Genomic DNA, 28,000 nt, shown 5'->3' on the forward strand with positions numbered 1-28,000 from the left:
TATAATATATATTAGCACATCACATAACTATTACAGGTCTATATTAGCACATCACATTACTATTACAGGTCTATAATATATATTAGCACATCACATAACTATTACAGGTCTATATTAGCACATCACATTACTATTACAGGTCTATAATATATATTAGCACATCACATTACTATTACAGGTCTATATTAGCACATCACATAACTATTACAGGTCTATATTAGCACATCACATTACTATTACAGGTCTATAATATATATTAGCACATCACATAACACTGCCTTTTGCTTCTAATAACCTGCTCCCTTATCTCTGTATAACAAGTTTTTATATATTGATATTTACTTTCTTTCTTTCCTGCAGGACAAGAAGTTGCTTTTTGAGAAAATGAAAAGTGTATCACAGAGAAGAAAAAGGGTCAGTATTGCTTTGTTTCTCATGGGGTCAGTTATAGATTTCCATTAGGATTAATACTGCCAAGTGGTCCTGAAAACAGACTATGGATTAACTTGTGCACAAACAGTGATTAGCTCAGGAAATGGGCCTTGTGAGTGAAGTCTGGTAAGGAGTAACCGAGTTTGTATAGGGCTGAGTGAGGTCTGAAGTAAGTAATGTTCCTCTATTTCCCTTGACTGTATTTGCCTTGCATTCCCTTGGTTTTGTCCACTGTCTTTAATTCCTCATCCTGACTTTTTTATCTCCTTAGATTCCTTTTGGCTGTTTTCTCCACCATGTTTATTTGCTTTTCTTTCTTTTTTCTTTCTTTCTATCTCTTCATTTCTGTGTAATATTGTGCAGGGTTTGTTGGCTACAGCGGTGAAAATAGATTTTGTCACCCACCCTCCCCAAAAAAGAAAAAAAATACAGATCTCACTCTCATATGCTAATCCTCCTGTTTTTGTTTCATGGGGTTGTTAGTCTGCCAATCACACCAGTACATACAGTGTTAAAAAGCCATGCCAGGGTACATCTTCATGTGTAGCATACATGATACAGTGCACTGCACAGAATTTGGGATGTTGCAGTTGGGAAATCTGAAATAAACTGCACATTTGGTATAAGATACATGCACTGACTGACCCTGCTAGTCTGTGTTTAACTCACCCCCACAAAGGGGGTTAAAAACATAGTTAAAGTAACACTCAGAAGCCACAGAAACTGTTGGGCACCAGCAGACACCGGTGGTAATTTTTAAGAGTAGTGAAATTGCCACTGCTGCATGACTCACTAGCTGTGTTTGCTTGGGACCAGCAGTGCTCTGCAACTCCTGGTCAGTATTTTATGCCTTTTAACCCCTTTGCGGGGGTTAAATACATAGTGGAACATGTACATGATGTAATGACTTAGAGAATGTAAATGCTGCACTACACTGTTTCTTCAACCTGCACAGACTCTGTCATAAAATCTGAATGAAACCAAAGAGTAGACTCCAGTTGAACACAATTTCACACAGGCTGACCACTTATTGTATTATATAAAGTATTATACAGCATACAAATGGCTTATTCCACTTCTAACAGTTCATTTGTTGCATAGAGTTGCACTTTAAAGAAGGAAATCTTTCTTCGTCTGTATAAAACCCTTCTGACCTAAATATAGTTGCACAATATAAATGAAGGAATGAATGATGATGCAGGAAAAATTTAGAAATGAAATCATTAAAAACAGACATTTCTATATCTTGGCCTATAACCTATCCTAGACAATATATAGCAGGTGAGACCCCCTATCTGGAAGGGCATATTGAGTAATAACAACGCCCCCTTTATCAATTTCAATGTTTCCTGTCCACCCACCTTTATTCCTAGCTCTGACATTCATAGAAATAAACACAGATAGTATAAGGTGGGAACCAAATATTTTCTAGATTCTAGGCCAAGGTATAGAAATTTCTGCTTTTGATTATTCAATTTCTAATTATCTTGAACCAACTTATCCAACACTTCCCAGGTGAGATAAATACCAAGCAGTATAAACCCAAATAATCTTATGGTGTGGGAAATAATAAGAAATAAAACACAAGAAAATAATGCAAAAAAGATGAATAATAAAGTTTAAATAATAATAAAGTTTAAATGTAGAATCAGCTTCCCATAAAAACATAGCGCCAGTTTTGCCAGATTGGATGCCACGATCAGGAGATGGCGAATATCTGAAATAAGACACTTTTTCTTCATTAGACTGAGAAGAGGATAGCCCAAAAGTTGAAATCCATCTTTCTTCAACTTTAGTAACCTAAAACATGGCTGAAATAGGGTGGAACATGGCACTGATTGCCAGGTAATATCCTTCATATGTTGGGCAGAACTAGATATGACATTGGGAGGACAGATAACATTAATATAGTTAATAGGGACATGTTTATTACTGTCCATGCCACCTCCAGAGAGGGGTTCTCACCTGGTAAGTATTAGTTAGGTTGGGCCAAGATAATTAGTTCCTTTATTCTTGATATTAAAACTCTAAGGCCTAGATTTGGAGTTTGGCGGTAGCCGTGAAAACCAGCGTTAGAGGCTCCTAACGCTGGTTTTAGGCTACCTCCGGTATTTGGAGTCAGTCAAAAAAGGGTCTAACGCTCACTTTTCAGCCGCGACTTTTCCATACCGCAGATCCCCTTACGTCAATTGCGTATCCTATCTTTTCAATGGGATTTTTCTAACTCCGGTATTTAGAGTCGTGGCTGAAGTGAGCGTTAGAAATCTAACGACAAAACTCCAGCCGCAGAAAAAAGTCAGTAGTTAAGAGCTTTCTGGGCTAACGCCGGTTCATAAAGCTCTTAACTACTGTACTCTAAAGTACACTAACACCCATAAACTACCTATGTACCCCTAAACCGAGGTCCCCCCACATCGCTGCCACTCGATTAAATTTTTTTAACCCCTAATCTGCCGACCGCCACCTACGTTATCCTTATGTACCCCTAATCTGCTGCCCCTAACACCGCCGACCCCTATATTATATTTATTAACCCCTAACCTGCCCCCCACAACGTCGCCGCCACCTACCTACAATAATTAACCCCTAATCTGCCGACCGCAAAGAACCGCCACCTACATTATAGCTATGTACCCCTAATCTGCTGCCCCTAACACCGCCGACCCCTATATTATATTTATCAACCCCTAATCTGCCCCCCTCAACGTCGCCTACACTTATTAACCCCTAATCTGCCGAGCGGACCTGAGCGCTACTATAATAAAGTTATTAACCCCTAATCCGCCTCACTAACCCTATAATAAATAGTATTAACCCCTAATCTGCCCTCCCTAACATCGCCGAGACCTAACTTCAATTATTAACCCCTAATCTGCCGACTGGAGCTCACCGCTATTCTAATAAATGTATTAACCCCTAAAGCTAAGTCTAACCATAACACCCCCCTAAGTTAAATATAATTTTAATCTAACGAAATTAATTAACTCTTATTAAATAAATTATTCCTATTTAAAGATAAATACTTACCTGTAAAATAAATCCTAATATAGCTACAATATAAATTATATTTATATTATAGCTATTTTAGGATTAATATTTATTTTACAGGTAACTTTGTATTTATTTTAACCAGGTACAATAGCTATTAAATAGTTAAGAACTATTTAATAGCTAAAATAGTTAAAATAATTACAAATATACCTGTAAAATAAATCCTAACCTAAGTTACAATTAAACCTAACACTACACTATCAATAAATTAATTAAATAAAATACCTATAATTATCTACAATTAAACCTATGAAGACTTCTACCGGATGGAGGACCTCTTCTTGCTCCGCTTGGATGAAGAATTTGGCTCGGCTGGGTGAAGACGACTCAAGGTAGGGAGATCTTCAGGGGCTTAGTGTTAGGTTTATTTAAGGGGGGTTTGGGTTAGATTAGGGGTATGTGGGTGGTGGGTTGTAATGTTGGGGGGGGTATTGTATGTTTTTTTTTTACAGGCAAAAGAGCTGAACTTCTTGGGGCATGCCCCGCAAAGGGCCCTGTTCAGGGCTGGTAAGGTAAAAGAGCTTTGAACTTTAGTAATTTAGAATAGGGTAGGGCATTTTTTTATTTTGGGGGGCTTTGTTATTTTATTAGGGGGCTTAGAGTAGGTGTAATTAGTTTAAAATTGTTGTAATATATTTCTAATGTTTGTAAATATTTTTTTATTTTTTGTAACTTAGTTCTTTTTTATTTTTTGTACTTTAGTTAGTTTATTTCATTGTATTTATTTGTAGGAATTGTATTTAATTTATTTATTGATAGTGTAGTGTTAGGTTTAATTGTAGATAATTATAGGTATTTTATTTAATTAATTTATTGATAGTGTAGTGTTAGGTTTAATTGTAACTTAGGTTAGGATTTATTTTACAGGTAAATTTGTAATTATTTTAACTATTTTAGCTATTAAATAGTTCTTAACTATTTAATAGCTATTGTACCTGGTTAAAATAAATACAAAGTTACCTGTAAAATAAATATTAATCCTAAAATAGCTATAATATAAATATAATTTATATTGTAGATAAATTAGGATTTATTTTACAGGTAAGTATTTATCTTTAAATAGGAATAATTTATTTAATAAGAGTTAATTAATTTCGTTAGATGTAAATTATATTTAATTTAGGGGGGTGTTAGGGTTAGACTTAGCTTTAGGGGTTAATACATTTATTAGAATAGCTTTGAGCTCCAGTCGGCAGATTAGGGGTTAATAATTGAAGTTAGGTGTCGGCGATGTTAGGGAGGGCAGATTAGGGGTTAATACTATTTATTATAGGGTTAGTGAGGCGGATTAGGGGTTAATAACTTTATTATAGTAGCGCTCAGGTCGGGTCGGCAGATTAGGGGTTAATAAGTGTAGGCAGGTGGAGGCGACGTTGTGGGGGGCAGATTAGGGGTTAATAAATATAATATAGGGGTCGGCGGTGTTAGGGGCAGCAGATTAGGGGTACATAGGGATAATGTAAGTAGCGGCGGTTTACGGAGCGGCAGATTAGAGGTTAAAAATAATATACAGGGGTCAGCGATAGCGGGGGCGGCAGAATAGGGGTTAATAAGTGTAAGGTTAGGGGTGTTTAGACTCGGGGTACATGTTAGAGTGTTAGGTGCAGACGTAGGAAGTGTTTCCCCATAGCAAACAATGGGGCTGCGTTAGGAGCTGAACGCGGCTTTTTTGCAGGTGTTAGGTTTTTTTTCAGCTCAAACAGCCCCATTGTTTCCTATGGGGGAATCGTGCACGAGCACGTTTTTGAGGCTGGCCGCGTCCGTAAGCAACTCTGGTATCGAGAGTTGAAGTTGCGTTAAATATGCTCTACGCTCCTTTTTTGGAGCCTAACGCTGACATTATATGGACTCTCAATACCAGAGTTATTTTAAAGGTGCGGCCAGAAAAAAGCCAGCGTTAGCTACGCGGGTCCTTACCGACAAAACTCTAAATCTAGCCGTAAGGTTTCTGAGGTTCAAATTTACACTATTAAATAACTATATTCAGCAATTTAATTGTCAATTGATTCCTCTTTCATCCAACAAACATGTATGTAAGTTTCACTTTTGTTCTTGGCCGATCCTGACCCCATAAAATAAAAAAATACATAAAAAAAAGAATTGTGCTGCACTCGCTACTACTTTAACTTTATTGACTTTTAGCTATGGTTCAGTTGCTCCTCTTTTTATGAGTAACCAAAAACCTATTTAAATTAAGAGCGATGACATTCAAAGTATGATATCATAAGCTGATATTGATCTTTGCGTTTGAGTGGCATTTTTCAGCTGTTTGCTCAGCTATGGGTTTTTTTTTTACTATATTTAAAGGGATACTAAACCCAATTTTTTTCTTTCATGATTTAGATAGAGCATGCAATTATGAGCAACTTTATAATTTAAATAAAGATAGCAAGAGAACGAAGAAAAACTGATAATAGGAGTAAATTAGAAAGTTGCTTAAAATTGCTTGCTCTATCTGAATCACAAAAAAATGTGGGTTTAGTAACCCTTTAATGTTATAGATGCTTTATTCATATGTTAATAAATCGGATATTTTTTGTTTAATAAAAAGGTAAAAACGTTCAGATCACACTCTTAGAGTACGAAACGTGCTCAAATTAAAGGGCTATAAATGTCAAAATAGAAATGTACATGGGTACATTTCAATTTTGGATAGAAACATTTTTGTATTATACTTCCAGCAGTAAAAATGCTTATAGTAAAAAAAATATATATTGTTTTTCAGTGGCATACAGACATATGCTGTGAGCACTATGTGCACCAGCATTCAAACACCATACCATCTCAAAATGAAAGGGATATGAAACACAATTATTTTCTTTCATGATTCTTATAGATAATGCAATTTTAAACAACTTTCCAATGTGCCTCTACTATCTATTTTGCTTAGTTATCTGGTTATCCTATGTTAAAAAGCATACCTAGGTAGGGTCATGGGCACCAATGCACTACTGGGAGCTGCTTATATATGCCTTTTGTCATTGGCTCACATGATGTATTCAGCAAGCTCCCAGTACTGCATTGCTGCTTCTTCAACAAATGATTACAAGACAATGAAGCAAATTTAATAATCAAAGTAAATTATAAAGGTTTTTTTAATGGTGTGCTGTATCTGAAATATGAAAGAGAAAAAATATGGGGTTTGTGTCCCTTTAAGCCTTTCTTTGGCACAATACTACACATCACCAGTTCTCTGAGCAGGAATAGTATTGGTTTTTTTAAATGCTGATCTTACAGTCACATGGAATCTGTTGGCGCTCTACAAATACCTGATAATAATAATGTAGTATATGTGCATATGCTGCTGAAACAGTAATAGCTTTTTTTTTTTTTTTTTTTTTTAATATTTTTTTATTGAGGTTTCAAAAAGCAAATCACAATAAAAGAAGAAAATACAGTATGTACAATTAGTCATTACAAAGAATGCCAAATACATTACAATGTTGAGTATATACAGACAATCTAGGAAGGAGAACAAACATTAGTGACCAACACTAGATTACAGGTGTGATTTGCCAATTTAAACGTGAACCTTCTAATGAACTCCAGAGGCCTCTCCAGAACCTCAAACATAAGCAGAATAAAACAACTACCGAAGGTTAATATAGAATAAGAGAGACCACTTTTGGGCCTCAAACCAACCTCTTTTTTTTTATTTTTTATATTGGTTATAGGTAGAGTTATAAATATTATAGATAGATATTATAATATAATATGTGGGTATGTTGCATTTAGGAGGATATAGTGTAGTAATAAACAATAAGTTTGGGTTCAAAAACTTTAACTCTATTTGTAGGTAGAATTAGGATTAATAGAAGCAAAAACTTTAACTCTATTTGTAGGTAGTATTAGGATTAATAGAAGTGCGACATAGGCTAGATAAGCCGCATAGTTAGCACTCCCGAACCAGGAGGTACATTATGGGGTGCGGGGGGGAGGAGGTTATGTGTAAACATGACAGGTAGCATGAACCACAAATGTGCAGGACCAGCCTACACTAGACAAATATCCCAGACTTCAAGGTAAAGCTACTTAAGATAATGGAAAACAGATAAATATATTCTAGCCGCTATGCCACCAAACTCCAACATATCAGCTACATCACAGTCATACATACCAGGTTAGAGACAAACCTCCCTTCTGCTGTTTTTTCCTTCTTTTTTATTTTCCTTACTCTTTTCCACTTTTACCCTTCCTTCTCTTTTTTCCCTGGATGCAGGAACAGTATCGTATAATAAACGGCACGTGAGATTACTCAGGCTATATAAAGTTTTAACATTAAGGATCTAAGCATAAAGCAATAGACCAAGTAAGCCAGATTCAGAGAGTAGTGAGAAAATGTTTAAATATCATGGTCACACATTGGGCCAAATACTACTAGAAAATATGAACTTCCCAATCTCCCTATGTGAATATATTATTTTTAAGCTCTTAAGGAACTTGTTAGACTCTAGTAATGTGATACCTTATCTCTTAAAAGGCATAGGGAGCTATAAGTTAAATGGTAAAACCTTTCTCATTTACAGGTATAGCTATATATATATATATGTCTTCAGCAATTAAATCTTCTGCTGTCAGGCTGAAATACTTATCCAATTAGAGAAAAATAAACATAACTCCAAAGGAATAAGCAGGGCAATTGAGTAGGCATTATAGTGTAAATAGGGAATAAGATGTTTCTACAAACTTAAGATCTTTAAACCCTGCCGTCCAGACACGGGCCCTATGCCCAGACAACAGGCAAATCGATTGCAAAAATAAGTGTGTAACACAAGCAATTATTTACTCAACTTTCCCTAAGTTGATTAAATATCATTTAGAATGCCTATTATGCTAGAGAGGGGGTCTAAGTTAAAAGGTTAATCTAGAAGGAAATAAAAAAAAGGGGTACCAAAGCCCTGAGTAGTGGTCAGCCATACTAGAGGAGCAGGTAGATAGATATAGCCCAAGATAGGACTGAGTTATAAACAGTGTATCATAATTCAGGGTAGAGGCTGAGGAATAATATTACCAAGTTTAAGCAATAACACACGTCATTACATTCATACCATGGTGCTATTTTCTGTGAAAGCTGTATATATATATAGAAAAATGTTGCATAACACTAGAGCAGAGCAGAATAGGAAGCTACATATAAGCTGCGTATAATTATTACAAACCTCTCTTCGATATAGGGCTGTCACGTAGAGATAAATGTAACATCTAACCCTGGAAATGGGTCACTAAATAAATAAGGTGTTGGCAGTGATATGGGGTAACCCTAATAAGCCTTTGCCATGACCAAAACTACTCAGATGAGGATATTAGCGCTTAATTCAGCATTGAGCATGATACCTTGCAGGTTATCCTGAAAGTCCAGAGGTTAGTTGACCAACTTGTTTGTGATAAGATATAGGGAGAGTAATATGCTATAAGGGTTTTTTCTGCGTGTTATGCATCCCACAGACCCCATAACTATAAGTGTTAACGCTTGGAACATATATGCTAGCACCATCTACTTTAACTAACTATCTAAACAAACACAATTACCCTGGAACCCTGTGAGTAATGATATTAAAACTTAACAGCAGTTTTAGTGCATGAGATACTCAGGGCAACCCAAACATAATGAAATAATTAACTAAGGCAAAGTAGTGACACATAACAGCAAGTACCCAAAACAGGTCAGCCACAGAAGCCAGCAAAATACAGCTATAAAGTTCTCTGGGAGTGAAATAATAAGATATTGAGCTATAACAAAAGCTAACATTGGTTTAGGAGATCTTACAAACTTACAGTACCCATGATAAAAGACTGAGAAAATCCTGCAGTCTACTTGGAGTGAATAAGCACAATAGAAATAATGGCAATTCTAGGTGTCAGACTCTAAGAATACAGTTATCCAATTAAACAAGGTCGCTAATACAATGAAATGACAATAAAGATTGTAAGGTAATAATAGTAAGGTAGTCCGGAAACAACATATGGGAGACCACAGGACACATTACAGGGTAAAGGTAAACAAGTGTTATTGAGGTATAAAAGCATAAACGCTGAAAATAGCAGAGTGAAGATGAGTGGTATACAATTCGCCATGTTCCATTAAACAACCACTTCGCTCCAGTGGTCACAAGCAGAGCCGTCATTGTAAGATATGGCTGTGTCCACATTAGACAGCAAAAGCCTCTTCCTGTATCTAGTAGTAGTTGTCCTGTATTAATACGTAGATGGTATGCCAGACAAAAGCTATTTTGCAAGACCGGAGGTTATAGAAAGCTCTGTAAGTTCCCCTCATCAGCTTTCCATGACTTATGTCCCATTTCAAAAATGCCGCACCACCAGGGTCCCAACTTGCTTTTTCCAATCCGGTCATAAGATGGTGCAGGGAGGCACCCCAATCCCCTTCATATTGATGCGAGGCCTCTGATGCTGTGGGAGAGATATCGGTATTACCGCTAACACCGTTACTGGTCCAAGACGTCCGCAGCTGATCGCAAGGGTCACTGCCAGGCTCGCCCTTAAATGCTATTACTCGGCTTGCAGCAGCGGATGGTGTAAGAGCTCGGCCTTCATTTCTCAGATATCCTAGGTGATTAGGAGCAAGAGTTTTGTCCCCGGGGTTTGTCATAGCGATGCTTTGTTGTCGCATAGCTCCCTTATTCGTCGGGGCAGGAAGGAGTGAATAGGCTGCGTGAGTTGTAGGTGCCGGCTGAGGACCCACTGTAGCTTGGAAATTGAGTGTAGCCCTGCATCTCTTTAGAAAGCAGTATATCTCCTGCATAACGGACTCCGCATCCTCCATGCTCAAGTTAGGTAGCGAGCCCCTAGTTTGGGATTTAGAAGTATATCAGTCTTTGATAAATTGCGTTCGCAATTGAAGGCGTTGAGTAGGCCGCAAGATGGCTGCTACAGCACTCTGGATCAGTGGCAAACACGCCAAGGTTGTAAAATCAGATTATGAGGTGTTTCGTTCACGAAACTCAGTAGATGAGAGCAGCTGCAATCTCAGGTCATCATGAGTAGTCTGATGGGTTAATAAATGGGCACAGACGATCACTGGTTTTAGTTCTTATGTGATATATAGTGAGAGCTTCTGAAAAGTGCGACCGTCCAGTTTCACAGTTGGCTCCGCCCCCCCGAAACAGTAATAGCTTTTAATAGAAACATTTTTAAAATTAAAAAGCACCCAGGCACTTTTTAATTTTGAGATTAAAGGGACAGGCTACACCAAAAATGTTCTTATTTAAAAAGATAGATAATCCCTTTATTACCCATTCCCCATTTTTGCATAACCAACACAGTTATATTAATATACTTTTTACCTCTGTGATTACCTTGTATCTAAGCCTCTGCAGACAGCCTCCTTATCTAAGTGCCTTTGACAGACATGCAGTGTAGTCAATCAGTGAAGACTCCTAAATAACTTCACGGGTGTGAGCACATTGTTATCTATATGACACATGTGAACTAGTACTGTCTAACTGTGAAAAACTTTCAAAATGCTCTGAGCTAGGAGGCGGCTTTCAACTGTTTAGAAATTAGTTTGAGCCTAGCTAGGTTTAGCTTTTAAAAAATACCACCAAGGGAACAAAGCAAATTTGATGATAAAATTAAATTGGAAAGTTGTTTAAAATTGCATGCCCTATCTGAATCATGAAAGTTTAGTTTTGACTTTACTGTCCCTTTAAAAATAATTATGTACATGTTAATTTATGATTGCAGTAAAGTACTTGGAGGTTTAAACAAGTTAATTATTAAATTGGTCAAAATTATAAGAAATTATTAATCAGGCACATCATAAGTCCGCATTTGAAGATATTAGTTATCAATAATAAATTATATGTCATGTTTGTCTCCATGTATCTTTTTGTGTTCATAAAGATCTACAAAAACCTAATCAAAAGCCTGTTAAAGGGCTTTTGTAGGGCATTGCCCTAAATTAAACAGCTCTTTTACCTAAACAAATTACCAATTACCGCGTAACAGTAAAAAACCCCACTCACCAAACCCCCCAAAATAAAAAAAAACACTAAAAAAAACCTAAACTACCCATTGCCTCTAAAGAAACGGTACTTCAGAAATGGTAAATACCTATTTGGGGGTTAGATTTAGGATTTTTTTTTTCATTTTTTTTTTCCAGATTAGGGATTTAATGGGCTTGTAAAAGAGCTGAATGCCCTTTTAAGTGCAATACCCATACAAATGCCCCTTTAGGGGCAATGGGTAGTTTAGATTTTTTATTTTGGGGGGTTTGGTGGGTGGGGGGGGTTTACTGTTAGGGGGGGACTTAGTATTTTTTAAACTTAAAAGAGCTGTTTAACTTAGGGCAATGCCCTACAAAAGGCCCTTTTAAGGGCTATTGGTAGTTTAGTTTAGATTAGGGGTGTTTTTATTTTGGGGGGTTTAATTTTTTTGTTTTTTGATAATTTTGTTTATTTTTTTCTGTAATGTTAGACTTTTTTATTTTTAGTAATGTTAGATTAATTTTTTGTAATTTAATGTTAGGATTTTTTATTTTAATTGTAATTTAGTAGTAATTAGGGTTAATTTAGGGGGTGTTAGGTTAGGGGGCTTAGTAATTAAATTAGTTGTTTGCGTTGTTGGGGGTTGGCGGTTTAGGAGTTAATAGGTTAATTAGGTTTATTGCAATGTGGGGGTTTGTCGGTTTAGGGGTTAATAGTATAATTAGTTGGCGTTGTAGGGTTTGGCAGTTTAGGGGTCAATATTGTAATTTATTTAGTTGGCGTTGTGGGGGTTAAGTGATTTAAGGGTTGTTGTTTTTTTGTTAATACTTAGTACTGGCGGTTATGGGGTTTTTTCCGTAATACTTCATGTTGGTGGTAAGTTTTTTTTTCTTAATACTTTGTGCGGGCGGTTCTTTTTTTATTTTTTTTATTTCTTGCGGGCGGTTACGTGTTTTTTAGTTATTTCATATGGATGGTTGTGTGTTTTATTTTTTAAGGCTTAGTTTGCCTACACCTGCAGTGGATTCTTTCACCTCCCTGCCATTTTCGGAATCCACCGGAATTCAGCTTTGCTGCATCCAGGTGGATTATTTTGGATGCTCGAGAAAGCCAACATTAGTTTGCTTCCTCGCGCAGCCAACATTCCTTTGAGGATGCGTGCGTAACTGGCGACACTGACGGACGAGTTACAAACGCGATTATAGTATAGATAGATACATATATATATTTTTTATGCATTTCCAAAACATACGCTGTATACCTGGAAATATCATAACGTTTTTTTTTTTTTGTTTTTTTAAATATTATTTTATTACTATTGATTCAGTAGTTGTATTTTAATTATCAATTGAAATCCCTTTGAAATCTTTTTTTTCTTTTTTTATAAAGTTGTCTGTTTGTGAATCATTGCTTTAATTAAATCCACAAAAGCAATTGGAACGCTTTATCAATGATGAGCTTCCATGGCATTTTCAGGAATCTTGTACTGTAAATTAGAGTGATTTAGTTTAATAGCCTTAACCAGTATGTGGATTATGGAAACCCATTTGTATAGGGATGCACCAGAATGTATTTGTTTACAATTTGTAACTGTTGTATGTATGAAGTGTGAAGCTCTGTATATTTGCTCATCATTTGATCATCCGTTTATTTTGCATGTAGGTTTGTACTGTAAAAAGTGAGAAAAATTGTAACAGTATTAAAGTTGGTACTAATAATAGTTAAAAACAATACTGCACTGTTTAATTGCTATTACCATTACGGATAACCCTCACACCTATGCCTTCTACCTTAACTACATACCATTCTACTCTTCCTATACTAACTGTACACTAGATGGCAGCAGAGGACATTGCTTTACCTCATCATTGGATTGTTTCAAAATAATATTACTGGTTTCTTTTGGTTTATATCAGAAAAATCTGGTCTGCCTATGTATAGTCACTCTGCCCCAATCTCTAATTTACGTAATTATTTTAATGGACCAATAAGTTAGTTACTAAATACCCTTAAAGCATTAGCAGTTAGTCTTTTAGGGAGAATATTTTAATAATACAAAACCCTCAATGCACCCTAGTTATAACACCTCAAAAGTCTCCTTTTACCACAAAATTATATAAAAAAAACATTATTATAAAGGTTTGATCCTACAGCAGATATGTTTCTGAGACGGGAGTACTCTAAACTGAAGCGGGCCCTTAAAGTTGCTACTGAAACGTATATGTGTTCAATTATTTATCCCACCAATATATATATATATATAAGAATTAATGTTCAAAAGTTACATTTGTTATTCGAATATAGCATTTAATAAATTAAAAATGTACCTCCTCCTCACATTTAACTAATGTGCCAAAATATTTGTCTATTTATGAATATGTTCTGTGTCTAATAATCCATATACTGTTCTATAAATGTTATGGTTGTACCTGCTAACCATTGCACTGCTTCATTCTAGCATATGAGGCTCTCCTGTAGGTTATGTGGTGTTACTACTAACTTTCTACTAGAGAATGGTAAAATCTGTCATGTTGTCCCCAAGGGCATTGATAGATATTAGTCACCATCATGTCCAGCTATGGTTGCCACTTTACTTGGAAAATAAGAATAGCTTTATTAATTAGCTCTAAATTTGCATAAACAATTAGTCAGAATAACTCAAAAACTAAAGTTCCTAGGACCGATTATTTTAATGATTGTTAAGAAATAGATTACAGCACATTAAGAGCACATTACCCTATTATATGGCTTTTGTTTCTCTGTTTATTGTTTAATTTCACAAGTAACCTGCATTTTAGAAATAGCAGCCATGGCAGTAAAATACCAGCTGGGTGGCAACCCTGTGTCCAGCAGAAATCAAATGAAGATAATAAAATGTATAAGGACAGGTTGAGAAGAAGTGGTGCTGTTGGCTACTTGTCTGAGAAGTACTTCCAAAACTTCCACTGAGCTGGAGGCAACTTCTTTTGCAAAAGAGAAAACTAAATTAATTGCACTGATCTTAAAGGAGAGGTTTAAAAACAACAAAAATCAGAAGATAACTTATTGAACAAATCCATAGCAACCTCCTGCCTTAGATGAAAGAACAAATGGACTTTTGTGAGTGTAATAATCAAAAACAATACTGCAGCTATCAAAACCAAACACCTCAGAGAATGGATTGATTATGTGGAAAGCCCAATGTACAAATATTAAAACTGTGCACAATCAAGGAAAACCTGTTTGCTCGTTTTAATATTGACATCTTCACCAATATTCCCAGTCTTGTCCTTATCATTTGAGAACAGCCAGAGAAAAAGCACAAAAAACACAGTATGCAGTATCAGTAGTTATAGTTTTGCACAAACACATATGTAGAGGGATAATGACCCATTGTTTTGGCTGTAAAGTTAATAATTACTTTGGTTATTGTTCATAATACAACATGTTTATTCTAAAAAAAATTTAATGATTTTTTTTTTAGTCTGTAAGTGATTCTTATCCTTTGCCATCATTACGAACTACACAAGGGTTATCTGCATCTCCCCATCCCAAAGACCAGTACCTGGGTGATGCCTCCTCTGTTATAGAGGTAAGACTCTGTACCCCACAACATAAACACCCATATTCAAACTCTAGAACTATAAACAGGACTAGTATCACTAACCACTGCCTAAGTCATGAATAAGCTGTTAAATTTTTATATTTTCAAGCATAACTGCCCAAGTGAGTAGTTCTGATGCCAGTGAGTCACTATTATTAAAACGATGTGCAGCACGTGTGCAACAAACAACCCTCGCCTGTATTGTGCATATGTTGCCACTGATAATATAATGTTCAGGGCATCCTTTTTGCCCCGCACCACCCAAACAAACAAAAACAATACTGCGAACACCCACTTATCTTCACATGCACGACTACAATGCACAAATCCTTTCTCATCAGCCTATTTGAAAGGAAAATGTGTAATAATCAACTGCACAATACAATATACATTTGTTTCAGCAAACCCAATGTTGTTTTTTACCAGACTAACACCCATACCTTAAATCTCCTTATAGAAATATATATTTAAAAATAAAAAGAACATTTTCTTCTATTTCGTGCTGTAGGTCTAAAGTGGTGTCTGGTTTAGCGCACATGAATAATTAGTTATCTTAAGGAGCGTTATATAGTTACTGAAAAATATACATACAGTATATATTCAAATGATATTTTTAGACTTTTTAAGAACATCTATAATAATTATTTAGATTAATATTTTTTCAATATTTTATATTTAATAAATATATAATGCACAAGAATTAGGTCTAGATTACAAATGGTCGCTAACTGTAGCACGCAAGCGATATATATATATATATATATATATATATATATATATATATATATATATACAGTATACACACATTATATCACATTATATCACTTTCCAGTCAAATATCCTTTAACCCTTATAAAAAATGTTTTTATTAATATTTGTATTAAATATTCAGAAAGTGTATATAAATATATATATATATATGAGTGTAATGCTTTATTTCAATGTATTTATGTTGTGCTTACACTTAAAGTAATATGCACGTAAGTTAGCACGGTTGCAATATTACTGCAAGTACTCTGTGAATAGGCACTTGATGTGAGAAGGTGATGAAAAGCACTCAGTGTGGTTCCTGCATCTATACAGTTAAAAGAGGTAGTTTGCACAGCAGTGGGAAAGGGGACAGCCCCTACTTTTATTGCCCCTGAGAGGAAGGCTAAATAGATCATATGAAATGCTAATACTCAAGTCAGAGGGAAATATAGATTAGTCAGGGAAAAATAGTCATAAAAATATCATTATAAGGAGAAAAACATAATTAAGAGTAATAAGTCTTGAGATGCTTAATGGTTAAAGGGAGAATGCACTGTACAATTGTATTCCCCAATTACTTGTCATTTAGGTTTATTTGTGTATATGAAATAGCTGTTTCTGCTCATTGAAATTACAACCCAATACAACGGGCTGATCTCATAGGGAGAAAATATCTCATTATCTTATTTTCTTATTATACACAAAAGTCTCAATCAAACAATCCCTCGGCAGACAAGGGTAGACATTTTCACCCCTGTCTGCCCAGCATCTCCCCAGTCGCAGAAACACCACTTTACAGTTTGCATAGTGGGTTAAGAAGCAGCTTCTTAAATGGAGTCTTAGTCCTCTATATCTTATTTATCACTATTTACTCAAAGGAGAGACAAGCCCAGTACAATACAGCACAGCATGACATGAGCGTTTTGTTGTGCTTTGTATTTTATATTACTTTATACTTCAGGTTGGGTGCTTTCAGTATTATTACATTTAAGCTTTGCACTTTCTCTTTTACTTTTTAATACATTTAGATTTAGATCTAGCAGCAATTTTAAAAGTTTTTGTTATGTTTTAAAGTTTCTGTGTTCATTTAATAAATTAGGATCATACTTTGTATATTTTATGTATCTTTTACAAATTACATTGTACTTTGTATTGTAAACTAAAACTGGCAATTTCAGAAAGTGGGGTGGGCGCAGGGCAGTTCCATTGGTTGAACAGGGGACTTCCCAAGGTCTATATCTGAAGCTCTCTCACAATTCTTGTGAAATGATGTAAGCACTTTAAACAAGATGGTGTCACTGATTTATCTCGCCAGCTGTATGTAGGTGACGTTTGCCCAAAATTTACGGCAACTAACAGAAAAGTAATATATACTAAACTATAAACAAAGACAAGTTAAATTGGACTGAAAACATTTCAGTTTAATTTGTAATTGATGCAAATTGGGCCTTTATATCATCCCCAGGTGTTTTCCAGTTAACTTTTCTTTCTTTCATGTAATTAGCAAGAGTCCATGAGCTAGTGACGTATGGGATATACATTCCTACCTGGAGGGGCAAAGTTTCCCAAACCTCAAAATGCCTATAAATACACCCCTCACCACACCCACAAATCAGTTTTACAAACTTTGCCTCCTGTGGAGGTGGTGAAGTAAGTTTGTGCTAGATTCTACGTTGATATGCGCTCTGCAACAGGTTGGAGCCCGGTTTTCCTCTCAGCGTGCAGTGAATGTCAGAGGGATGTGAAGAGAGTATTGCCTATTTGAATTCAATGATCTCCTTCTACGGGGTCTATTTCATAGGTTCTCTGTTATCGGTCGTAGAGATTCATCTCTTACCTCCCTTTTCAGATCGACGATATACTCTTATATATACCATTACCTCTACTGATTCTCGTTTCAGTACTGGTTTGGCTTTCTACTACATGTAGATGAGTGTCCTGGGGTAAGTAAGTCTTATTTTCTGTGACACTCTATGCTATGGTTGGGCACTTTTTTATAAAGTTCTAAATATATGTGTTTAAACATTTATTTGCCTTGATTCAGGATGTTCAATGTTCCTTATTTCAGACAGTCAGTTTCATATTTGGGATAATGCATATGAATAAATAATTTTTCTTACCTTAAAATTTGACTTTTTTTCCTGTGGGCTGTTAGGCTCGCGGGGGCTGAAAATGCTTCATTTTATTGCGTCATTCTTGGTGAGGACTTTCTTGGCGCAAAAATTTTCTTGTCATTTCCGGCGTCATACGTGTCGCCGGAAGTTGCGTCATTTTTTTGAAGTTTTTTGCGCCAAAAAATGTTGGCGTTACCGGATGTGGCGCCATTTTTGGCGCCAAAAGCATTTAGGCGCCAAATAATGTGGGCGGCTTTTTTGGCGCTAAAAAATTTGAGCGTCATTGTTGTCTCCACAATATTTAAATCTCATTATTTATTGTTTCTGGTTGCTAGAAGCTTGTTCATTGTCATTTTTTTCCCATTCCTGAAACTGTCATTTAAGGAATTTGATCATTTTTGCTTTATATGTTGTTTTTTCTATTACATATTGCAAGATGTCTCAGATTGACCCTGAATCAGAAGCCACTTCTGGATATACGCTTAACTGAGTTTCAGTTCTACCAAAGCTAAGTTAATTTATTTTAAATGTTATAAATGTTTATCTTTAGCTATGGTTTGTAATAAGTTATTATTATATACAGGTAGCCCTCAGTTTATGCCGGGGTTAGGTTCCAGAAGGAATGGTTGTAAATCGAAACCGTTGTAAATTGAAACCCAGTTTATAATGTAAGTCAATGGGAAGTGAGGGAGATAGGTTCCAGGCCCCTCTCAAAATTGTCATAAGTAACATCTAATACATTATTTTTAAAGCTTTGAAATTAAGTCTTTAAATGCTAAAGAGCATTATAAACCTAATAAAATAATCACACAACACAGAATATATAATTAAACTAAGTTAAATGAACAAAAACATTTGCTAAACAGCATAATAAACCTAATAAAATAATCACACAACACAGACTTCACTTGCATTTTTCTGTAAACAGTTCTTTCTATGCATTCCAATCTGGACTGATTTATAGACAGGAAGGTCTTGTTCCTTTGAAATCTGATCGATAGCTCAGGTCTGGTTAAACTGATTAATTTCAGCTTGCTTGGCTTTGCTGCAACACAAGCGGACAGCTCCACCTACTGGCTATTTTAATAAATGCACTGCTTCTCAATGCTTTTCAATAGCAGTCACATGACTGGAAAAAAAGGTTGTTATTCTGAAATGGTGTAAATTGAACCGTTGTAAAACGAGGGCCACCTGTACTTTTACATGCAGAATCCATTAGTATTTATGCTTTATATATTTCCATTCTTACATCTTATGTACAAGAAATATTTAGAAGATTTATAAGAAATATTTTTCTGATTCTATTTTAAAGGCTTTGTCTGACTTCATGCCTTCTAATAAAATTTTTAGGTCTTTTTCACTTCTTTTTTAATTATTGAAGTTTCAAATGACAAACAACATACTGATTTATCCTTCTCTGATGATGTTTTTTTCTCTTTCAGAAATTTTCTTCATCAGATATTGACACTACCAAATCTACTTTTTTATTATTTTTCTATTATTAAAGTACATTTGTTCTTTGTTGAAAAGGTGTTGATTATTTTGGATATTAAGGTAACTAGTTCTTTAAGACTAGTTGACACTATTTCTGCCTATTTATTTCTTCTGTGTTGTCAGAGGTTTTCTTTCCAATTCCCCATTCTAGGGAATGGAATAGGCTGAGAATTTTCTTTTATTCCTTCTTCGAAGGTTTTAATTTATATTCTTTGCCAGCAGTTAAATTCAATTTGGAGGGTTCTCCAATTTATTGGGGCTATCTCTACTTCTACTAATTATGCTATTGTTTCTATAGCAAAATAGTATTTATTTTCCTTTAGATAGTTGTATCTTATTTATGGAAAATTATTTAGTTTCAAGTACTTTTCTTGGTCCTGTGATTTATTTGGATATTGTAATTGCTTCATTTTTTCTGTTTACTTTAAGATCAAGTATCAGATTATGATTTATTTTAGCATTGTTAAGGGACAACATTTACTAGACTAGGTGCTGTTGCATTTGTCTTGTTGTTTTGCATTTATTGATTATGCAAGTCCACTGTATTGACTGGTCCTTTAAACTGGACTATCATGCTAATAATTTCATTTGTGTCTTCATTTTATTGAATATTTTCGCAAATGAGGGTTAATCTATGTCTTTAGCTATTTTAGCTAGAAGAATTTTGTGATTTTTAAAAAACAAAAAAAAATCCATATTTCTTTTGTTCTAAGATAATCAATTATTTGTTTTATAATTGGATTACATTCTTAACTGTTACTCTGGGCTTCAAGATTGAGTTCTAAGACTAAAAATTTAAGCTTATACTAGTTTGGTTGTTCTTATTAAGGAACGAATTCCTGAGTTCTTTCCCAAGTAACATGTTTATAATTGGGGTTCGAAATCAGCTCCTTAATATTGCGATGTACGTGCCGTATTCCAGCTTGGCTGGTAAGGGGCAGGTTAAGACTTCTTTGAAATTTATTTGGTTCTATTTTGTCCAAATTTCTTTGATTTTATTCCAGTAAGGCTAACACTTTCTTTAACTGTGTTTCTGTCCTATATATTTTGGGTACTGTTGAAGCATGGCTGGGCACCCATGGGGTTTAAGCGCTGCTCAGACCTGGAATCTTCTGGGGTATTTCTTCCAGTTCCTTTTTTTAGGAACTGGGTTTGGAGTTTTATTCAAACTATTTTGCCTTTTTATGGTCATTGATAGCATTATTTGTTTTCATTAGATACAATAAATGCATATTTTCATTTTTCTGTTTTCATTCAGATTATTTTCTGAGGATGCGGAATCTCATATGATTCACTTGCTCTTCAGGACATAGTTAGAGGATCTTTTTTTCGAAAGCTCTTGATTCCTCACACAAGGGTCACCTTTTTTAGGTTTCCAGATAGTTTGTGTCACTGTCTTTGTCTCTATCAGACAAGGGATAATTCTATTGGGTTCCGTCTGTCGGTACCTTTAGTCTCTATTATTTCCTTCAGTTGCTATATATGCACAGAAGTTTTAGGTCTTATGGCCACAGCATTGGATTCAATTCCCTTTGCTCATTTTCACTAGAAAGAACCTTTCCAGTCTTTTATGAGTGTTGTTTCTTCTAGAACATGGTTGGAGGATCAATTTACCAAAAAGTTAGTTGATTCCTCAGACAAGGGTAACCTTTTTAGGTTTCCTGATAGATTCAGTGTCCTTGACTCTGTCTCTGACAGACAAGAGACGTCTGAAATTGGTTTCAGCTTGTCGAAACCTTCAGTCTCAATCTTTCCCTTCGGTAGCCTTATGCATGGAAATTCTAGGTCTTATGACTGCTGCATTGGACACGGTCCCCTTTGCTCGTTTTCACATGCGACCTCTTCAGCTCTGTATGCTGAGCCAGTGGTGCAGGGATTATACAAAGATATCTCAATTAATATCTTTAAAACCGATTGTACGACACTCTCTGACGTGGTGGACAGACCACCATCATTTAGTTCAGGGGGCTTCTTTTTGTTCTTCCAACCTGGACTGTGATTTCAACAGATGCAAGTCTGACAGGTTGGGGAGCTGTTTGGGGGTCTCTGACAGCACAAGGGGTTTGGGAATCTCAGGAGGTGAGATTACCAATCAATATTTTGGAACTCCGTGCAATTTTCAGAGCTCTTCAGTCATGGCCTCTTCTAAAGAGAGAGTCGTTCATTTGTTTTCAGACAGACAATGTCACAACTGTGGCATATGTCAATCATCAAGGAGGGACTCACAGTCCTCTGGCTATGAAAGAAGTATCTCGAATTCTGGTATGGGTGGAATCCAGCTCCTGTCTAATTTCTGCGGTTCATATCCCAGGTATAGACAATTGGGAAGCGGATTATCTCAGTCGCCAAACGTTGCATCCGGGCGAATGGTCTCTTCACCCAGAGGTATTTCTTCAGATTGTTCAAATGTGGGGACTTCCAGAAATAGATCTGATGGCTTCTCATCTAAACAAGAAGCTTCCCAGGTATCTGTCCAGATCCAGGGATCCTCAGGCGGAGGCAGTGGATGCATTGTCACTTCCTTGGAAGTATCATCCTGCCTATATCTTTCCGCCTCTAGTTCTTCTTCCAAGATTCTAAAGGAGTGCTCGTTTGTTCTGCTGGTGGCTCCAGCATGGCCTCACAGGTTTTGGTATGCGGATCTTGTCCGGATGGCCACTTGCCAACCGTGGACTCTTCCGTTAAGACCAGACCTTCTATCACAAGGTCCTTTTTTCCATCAGGATCTCAAATCCTTAAATTTGAAGGTATAGAGATTGAACGCTTGATTCTCAGTCATAGAGGTTTCTTTGACTCTCTGATTAATACTATGTTACAGGCTCGTAAATCTGTATCTAGGAAGATATATTATCGAGTCTGGAAGATTTACATTTCTTGGTGTTTTTCTCATCATTTTTCTTGGCATTCTTTTAGAATTCCTAGAATTTTACAGTTTCTTCAGGATGGTTTGGATAAAGGTTTGTCTGCAAGTTCCTTGAAAGGACAAATATCTGCTCTTTCTGTTCTTTTTCACAGAAAGATTGCTAGTCTTCCTGATATTCATTGTTTTGTACAAGCTTTTGGTTCGTATAAAACCTGTTATCAGTCAATTTCTCCTCCTTGGAGTTTGAATTTGGTTCTGGGGGCTCTTCAAGCTCCTCCGTTTGAACTTATGCATTCGCTGGACAATAAATTACTTTCTTGGAAAGTTTTGTTTCTTTTGGCCATCTCTTCTGCTAGAAGAGTTTCTGATTTATCTGCTCTTTCTTGTGAGTCTCCTTTTCTGATTTTTCATCAGGATAAGGCGGTGTTGCGAACTTCTTTTAATTTTTACCTAAGGTTGTGAATTCTAACAACATTAGTAGAGAAATTGTGGTTCCTTCATTGTGTCCTAATCCTAAGAACTCTAAGGAAAGATCGTTGCATTCTTTGGATGTAGTTAGAGCTTTGAAATATTATGTTGAAGCTACAAAAAATTTCCGAAAGACTTCTAGTCTATTTGTTATCTTTTCCGGTTCTAGGAAAGGTCAGAAGGCCTCTGCCATTTCTTTGGCGTCTTGGTTAAAGTCTTTGATTCATCATGCTTATGTCGAGTCGGGTAAAACTCCGCCTCAAAGGATTACAGCTCATTCTACTAAGTCAGTTTCTACTTCCTGGGCGTTTAGGAATGAAGCTTCAGTTGATCAGATTTGCAAAGCACCAACTTTGTCTTCTTTGCATACTTTTACTAAATTCTACCATTTCGATGTGTTTTCTTCTTCTGAAGCAGTTTTTGGTAGAAAAGTACTTCAGGCAGCTGTTTCAGTTTGATTCTTCTGCTTATAATTTCAGTTTTTTTCATTATAAGATTTAAACTTTATTTTGGGTGTGGATTATTTTCAGCGGAATTGGCTGTCTTTATTTTATCCCTCCCTCTCTAGTGACTCTTGCGTGGAAGATCCACATCTTGGGTATTCATTGTCCCATACGTCACTAGCTCATGGACTCTTGCTAATTACATGAAAGAAAACATAATTTATGTAAGAACTTACCTGATAAATTCATTTCTTTCATATTAGCAAGAGTCCATGAGGCCCACCCTTTTTTGTGGTGGTTATGATTTTTTTGTATAAAGCACAATTATTCCAATTCCTTATTTTTTATGCTTTCGCACTTTTGTCTTATCACCCCACTTCTTGGCTATGCGTTAAACTGATTTGTGGGTGTGGTGAGGGGTGTATTTATAGGCATTTTGAGGTTTGGGAAACTTTGCCCCTCCAGGTAGGAATGTATATCCCATACGTCACTAGCTCATGGACTCTTGCTAATATGAAAGAAATGAATTTATCAGGTAAGTTCTTACATAAATTATGTTTTTCCATGTGAAATTTTGTATCCCAGAGAGCTTCATTACTTTTTCTTAGGAAATTGAGTGAGTTCAGTCTCTGAGAAGTGAGTTCAGCCCTTGTGAAGTCTGCATTATAATTTCTCCCCAAACTAGAGAATGCTCGATTATCTGGCCCATAAAAAGTAATGAAGCTCTCTGGGCAACTGAAGCTGTCAGTTTTTCAGTTTATTTTAAATAGAATAAATGCAAAGTGCAATGTAATTTGCAAAAGATACACATAAATATACAAAGTATGATCCTAATTTGGTAAAGTTTGTTAAAGTTACACAAAAACTGTGAAATCAGAATTTGTAAAATCACAATCTAAATACTCTGCTGTATACTAAATAAAATACAAAATAGAAAGTGCAAAGTTTAAATGTATTACTTAATTAAGCGTTAAGTAATATAGTATTCAAAGCACAAAGTGTAAATGCAGAAGAACTCTCATGTCATGCAATGCTATATTGCACTGGGCTTGTTTCTCCTTCACATACAGAAATGCAGGGAACACCACGTGGAGAAGTAAATCAAAATCTGCCTTTTACGAATTTCACTAAGGATCTCGGAGTTCTGGAGGATCATTGTAGATGTCTTAGATCATCTCACCTGAGCAGAGAGCATTGAATATCAGGCCCCGAAGGCCAGATGATCGAAAGCTCTCCGCTCAGGTGAGATGATCTAAGACAGGGGTCGCCAACCTTTCAGACCTCAGGGACCACTAAACTTACAATTCTAAAACCCCTGGACCACTAACAGAATTTTTTTTAAAAAAAGGTACACACCTCTACAATGTGTGTGTTTATTATATATATACTGTGTATATATATATATATATATATATATATATATATATATATATATATACATACACACATAACTAGTATAACTTATTTTTTGGAATTAACTAATTGAATAATAGAATTGAGAGAATACTTCCAAATGACAGATGAAGTGACAACTTTTGAGCTGGAAACAGAGAGGCAGAAAGTAGGAAAAAAAGAACTATGTTTAAAAGGACCACACGACTTCCAAGTTACCTCCCCAGTTAGGAATTATTCTAAACTACTTATGATCATGGACAGACAATGGAGTCATAAATTAAGTTTATATCAGAAAGAGTCTCAATATGGTTGTGAGTTAACCACAACTGATGTTACTGACAATTACTATAATACTGGTGGGATATGGTTGATCTGCTGGACAGCAATTACTGGAATTCAGGGGGAATAAAATTATTATAATGAAAAATAATTATTTAATTTAAAAGAAGATGGAGGGGAGGAAGACAAACAGTGATGTAAGTCCATCTGAAGGAATTAGGAAAACTACTACAAAGAGACAGGTAAAGGGAAGAAAATAAATTAAACATAAAATACTTTTTTTTAAGATTTTGTTTTTTATATATACTTTAATTCCATTAATCAAGCCAAGACTATACTAACCTTTGCTGGCTTTAGAATGGAAGCATCTTCCTCTGAGCAGCGCACCGGGTGGGAGGAGTTAAAAATACAATCTAGCTACGCAAGTTGCGCAGTACTACACAACGTGCATAGGGAGATTGTAATTTAACTCCTCCTCCGTCGGTTTTCACTGATGTCCTGCCAGGCACTGTAGGGAGTTGCGGCGCGACAGGGTGACACCATCAGAGGAGATTATTTCCTGCTTGATGGTGTCAAGGACCACCAACATCTTCTCGTGGACCACTGGTTGGCAACCACTGGTCTAAGACATCTCATCAGTATAGAAAGGTCCCTAAAAATTTCAAAAGATATTTATATTACTATGCAGGTTCTTGATGTGAAGAAGAGCAACCTACATTACATTATGAGAAACAAGTGTGTTCTAGTCTATTTTACCTACTGGAGTGTATTAAATTGTTTACAAATAGTTCCGTTTCTTCAGCATCGACACGAGGGGCTGGTCACGTGAACGGTGCTGGAGTACCGCCTCCGTCACGGCGGTGAATTCAAATATTGGAAAACAAGTGTGCTCCGCACTCAACCATCAAGTATATCTGGACTGCGATAGTATAAAACTCCAAATTTATTAATACATTAAAAGTTCAGGATCCACAAATATACAAAACATGTAAAATCACCACATGTAGCGAACTGCTGTATGCGTTTCGGGCTCCTCCCAGCCCTTGCTCACCAGCTATGTACTACTCTCTCAGGTGAACACCTTTATACCGGTATTCCAATTACTTTAACCCTTAAGCATTCAGTACTAAAAAGAACATATGTTTTCAAAAATACTTATATGCTATATGTTTAACAGAAATGTATACATACTTATATATCTAACTATTTCATATAACCAAATTCATTTGAAATAATCATAATGAGACATGTAATAGAATTGTAAACACAATATCATACATATGTAAATAGCATTGTTACTAAATCGCAAAAATATTATTTAAATGCAAATGCACCAATCAGTTGTTTCCACAAATATATCATACATTTGCATTACAACAAAATAAAATAAGCTAAGTATAAATTACTCTCACTGATATATTATGGTATGCTGTATCATTACACTATAGGGCAGATGTAAAATTCAATATAATAAGTTAGTATCCATATGTGAATTGAGACCTAATGGAATTCTAGTGTTAAGATTAAAGATCCAATATACTTCACTTTGATCTAACAATCTCTCCCTATCTCCTCCTCTAGTAGGATTAGGTATAAAACCAATGCCTTGTATAGGAAGTAAATTAGCATCAGAGCTATGATACTCTCTGAAATGTCTCCACACAGGAGTTTTAGTGTCCGGATCTTCTATTGATCTCAAATGCTGCAAAAAACGGTCCTTCATAGACCTTTTAGTACGTCCTGTATATTGTTTACCACATGTTTTGCAAGTTAGAAGATAAACTACATGTGTAGTATTACAATTAATATGATACTTAATTTTATACATCTTCCCTGTGACATTGGAAACAAAAATATCACCCTCTTTTACATAACTACATGTCTTGCAAATGTTGGCTCTGCACTTGTAACAACCTTTCTTTCTAGTCAGACAATTGTGACATCTCAATTTTGGGTAACAAAGATGGTGATAAGACATTTCCAAATGATTTAGCTTTTCTGGGCACAAAATGGCATCCATCCTCTATTAAAGAGAGAGTAGTACACAGCTGGTGAGCAAGGGCTGGGAGGAGCCCGAAACGCATACAGCAGTTCGCTACATGTGGTGATTTGACATGTTTTTGTACATTTGTGGATCCTGAACTTTTAATGTATTAATACATTTGGAGTTTTACACTATCACAGTCAGGATATACTTGATGGTTGAGTGCGGAGCACACTTGTTTTCCAGTATTTGAATTCACCGCCGTGACAGAGGCGGTACTCCAGCACCGTTCACGTGACCAGCCCCTCTTGCAAGTGTTGATGCTGAAGAAACGGAACTATTTGTAAACAATTTAATACACTCCAGTAGGTAAAATAGATAATCGGCAACACATTAAAAGGGAGAAAATATAAAAATAGTACACTGTGCATTTAAATGGACAGTCAAGTCAAAATTAAACTTTCATGATTCAGATAGGGCATGTAATTTTAAACAACTTTCCAATTTACTTTTATCATCACATTTGCTTTGTTCTCTTGATAATCTTTGTTGAAAGCTAAATCTAGGTAAGCTCATATGCTAATTTTAAAGCCATTGAAGGGTACCTCTTATCTCAGTGAATTTTTCAGTTTTTTACAGTTAGAAAGTGCAAGTTCATGTGTTCTATATTATATACATAACGTTGAGATCACTCACGTGGAGTCAGCACTGATTGGCTAAAATGCAATTTTGTCAAAAGAACTTAAAGGGACAGTCTAGTCTAAAATAAACTTTCAGGATTCAGATACCTTTATCACCAATTTTGCTTTGTTCTCTTGGTATTCATAGTTGAAAGCTAAACCTAGGAAGTTCAAATGCTAATTTCTAAGCCCTTGAAGGCAGCCTCTTATCTCAGGGCATTTTGACAGTTTTTCACCACTAGAGGGTGTTAGTTCATGTGTGTCATATAGATAACAATGTGCTCATGCACGTGGAGTTACCTAGGAGCCACCACTGATTGGCTAAAATGCAAATCTGTCAAAAGAACTGAAATAAGGGGGCAGTCTGCAGAGGCTTAGATACAAGGTTATCATAGAGGCATAGACTATATTAATATAACAGTGTTGGTTATGCTAAATTAGGGAATGGGTAATAAAGGCATTATCTATATTTTTAAACAATAAAACATTTCAAGTAGACTGTCCCTATAGGTTATTAATGG

General features: G+C 35.8%; 1 protein-coding gene across 1 annotated transcript in view; it reads left to right on the forward strand.

Moving 5' to 3' along the window:
* SCG5 (secretogranin V) overlaps positions 1 to 28,000 on the forward strand; it is a 146,686-nt gene that overhangs the window by 105,427 nt on the left and 13,259 nt on the right. The window contains exons 5-6 of the mRNA XM_053697968.1: positions 361 to 414; positions 14,890 to 14,997. Of these exons, the coding sequence (XP_053553943.1) occupies positions 361 to 414; positions 14,890 to 14,997 (162 nt within the window). The remainder of the gene's footprint in view (positions 1 to 360; positions 415 to 14,889; positions 14,998 to 28,000) is intronic.

This window comes from Bombina bombina, chromosome 1 (assembly GCF_027579735.1).
Source record: "Bombina bombina isolate aBomBom1 chromosome 1, aBomBom1.pri, whole genome shotgun sequence".
Lineage (NCBI taxonomy): Eukaryota > Metazoa > Chordata > Amphibia > Anura > Bombinatoridae > Bombina > Bombina bombina.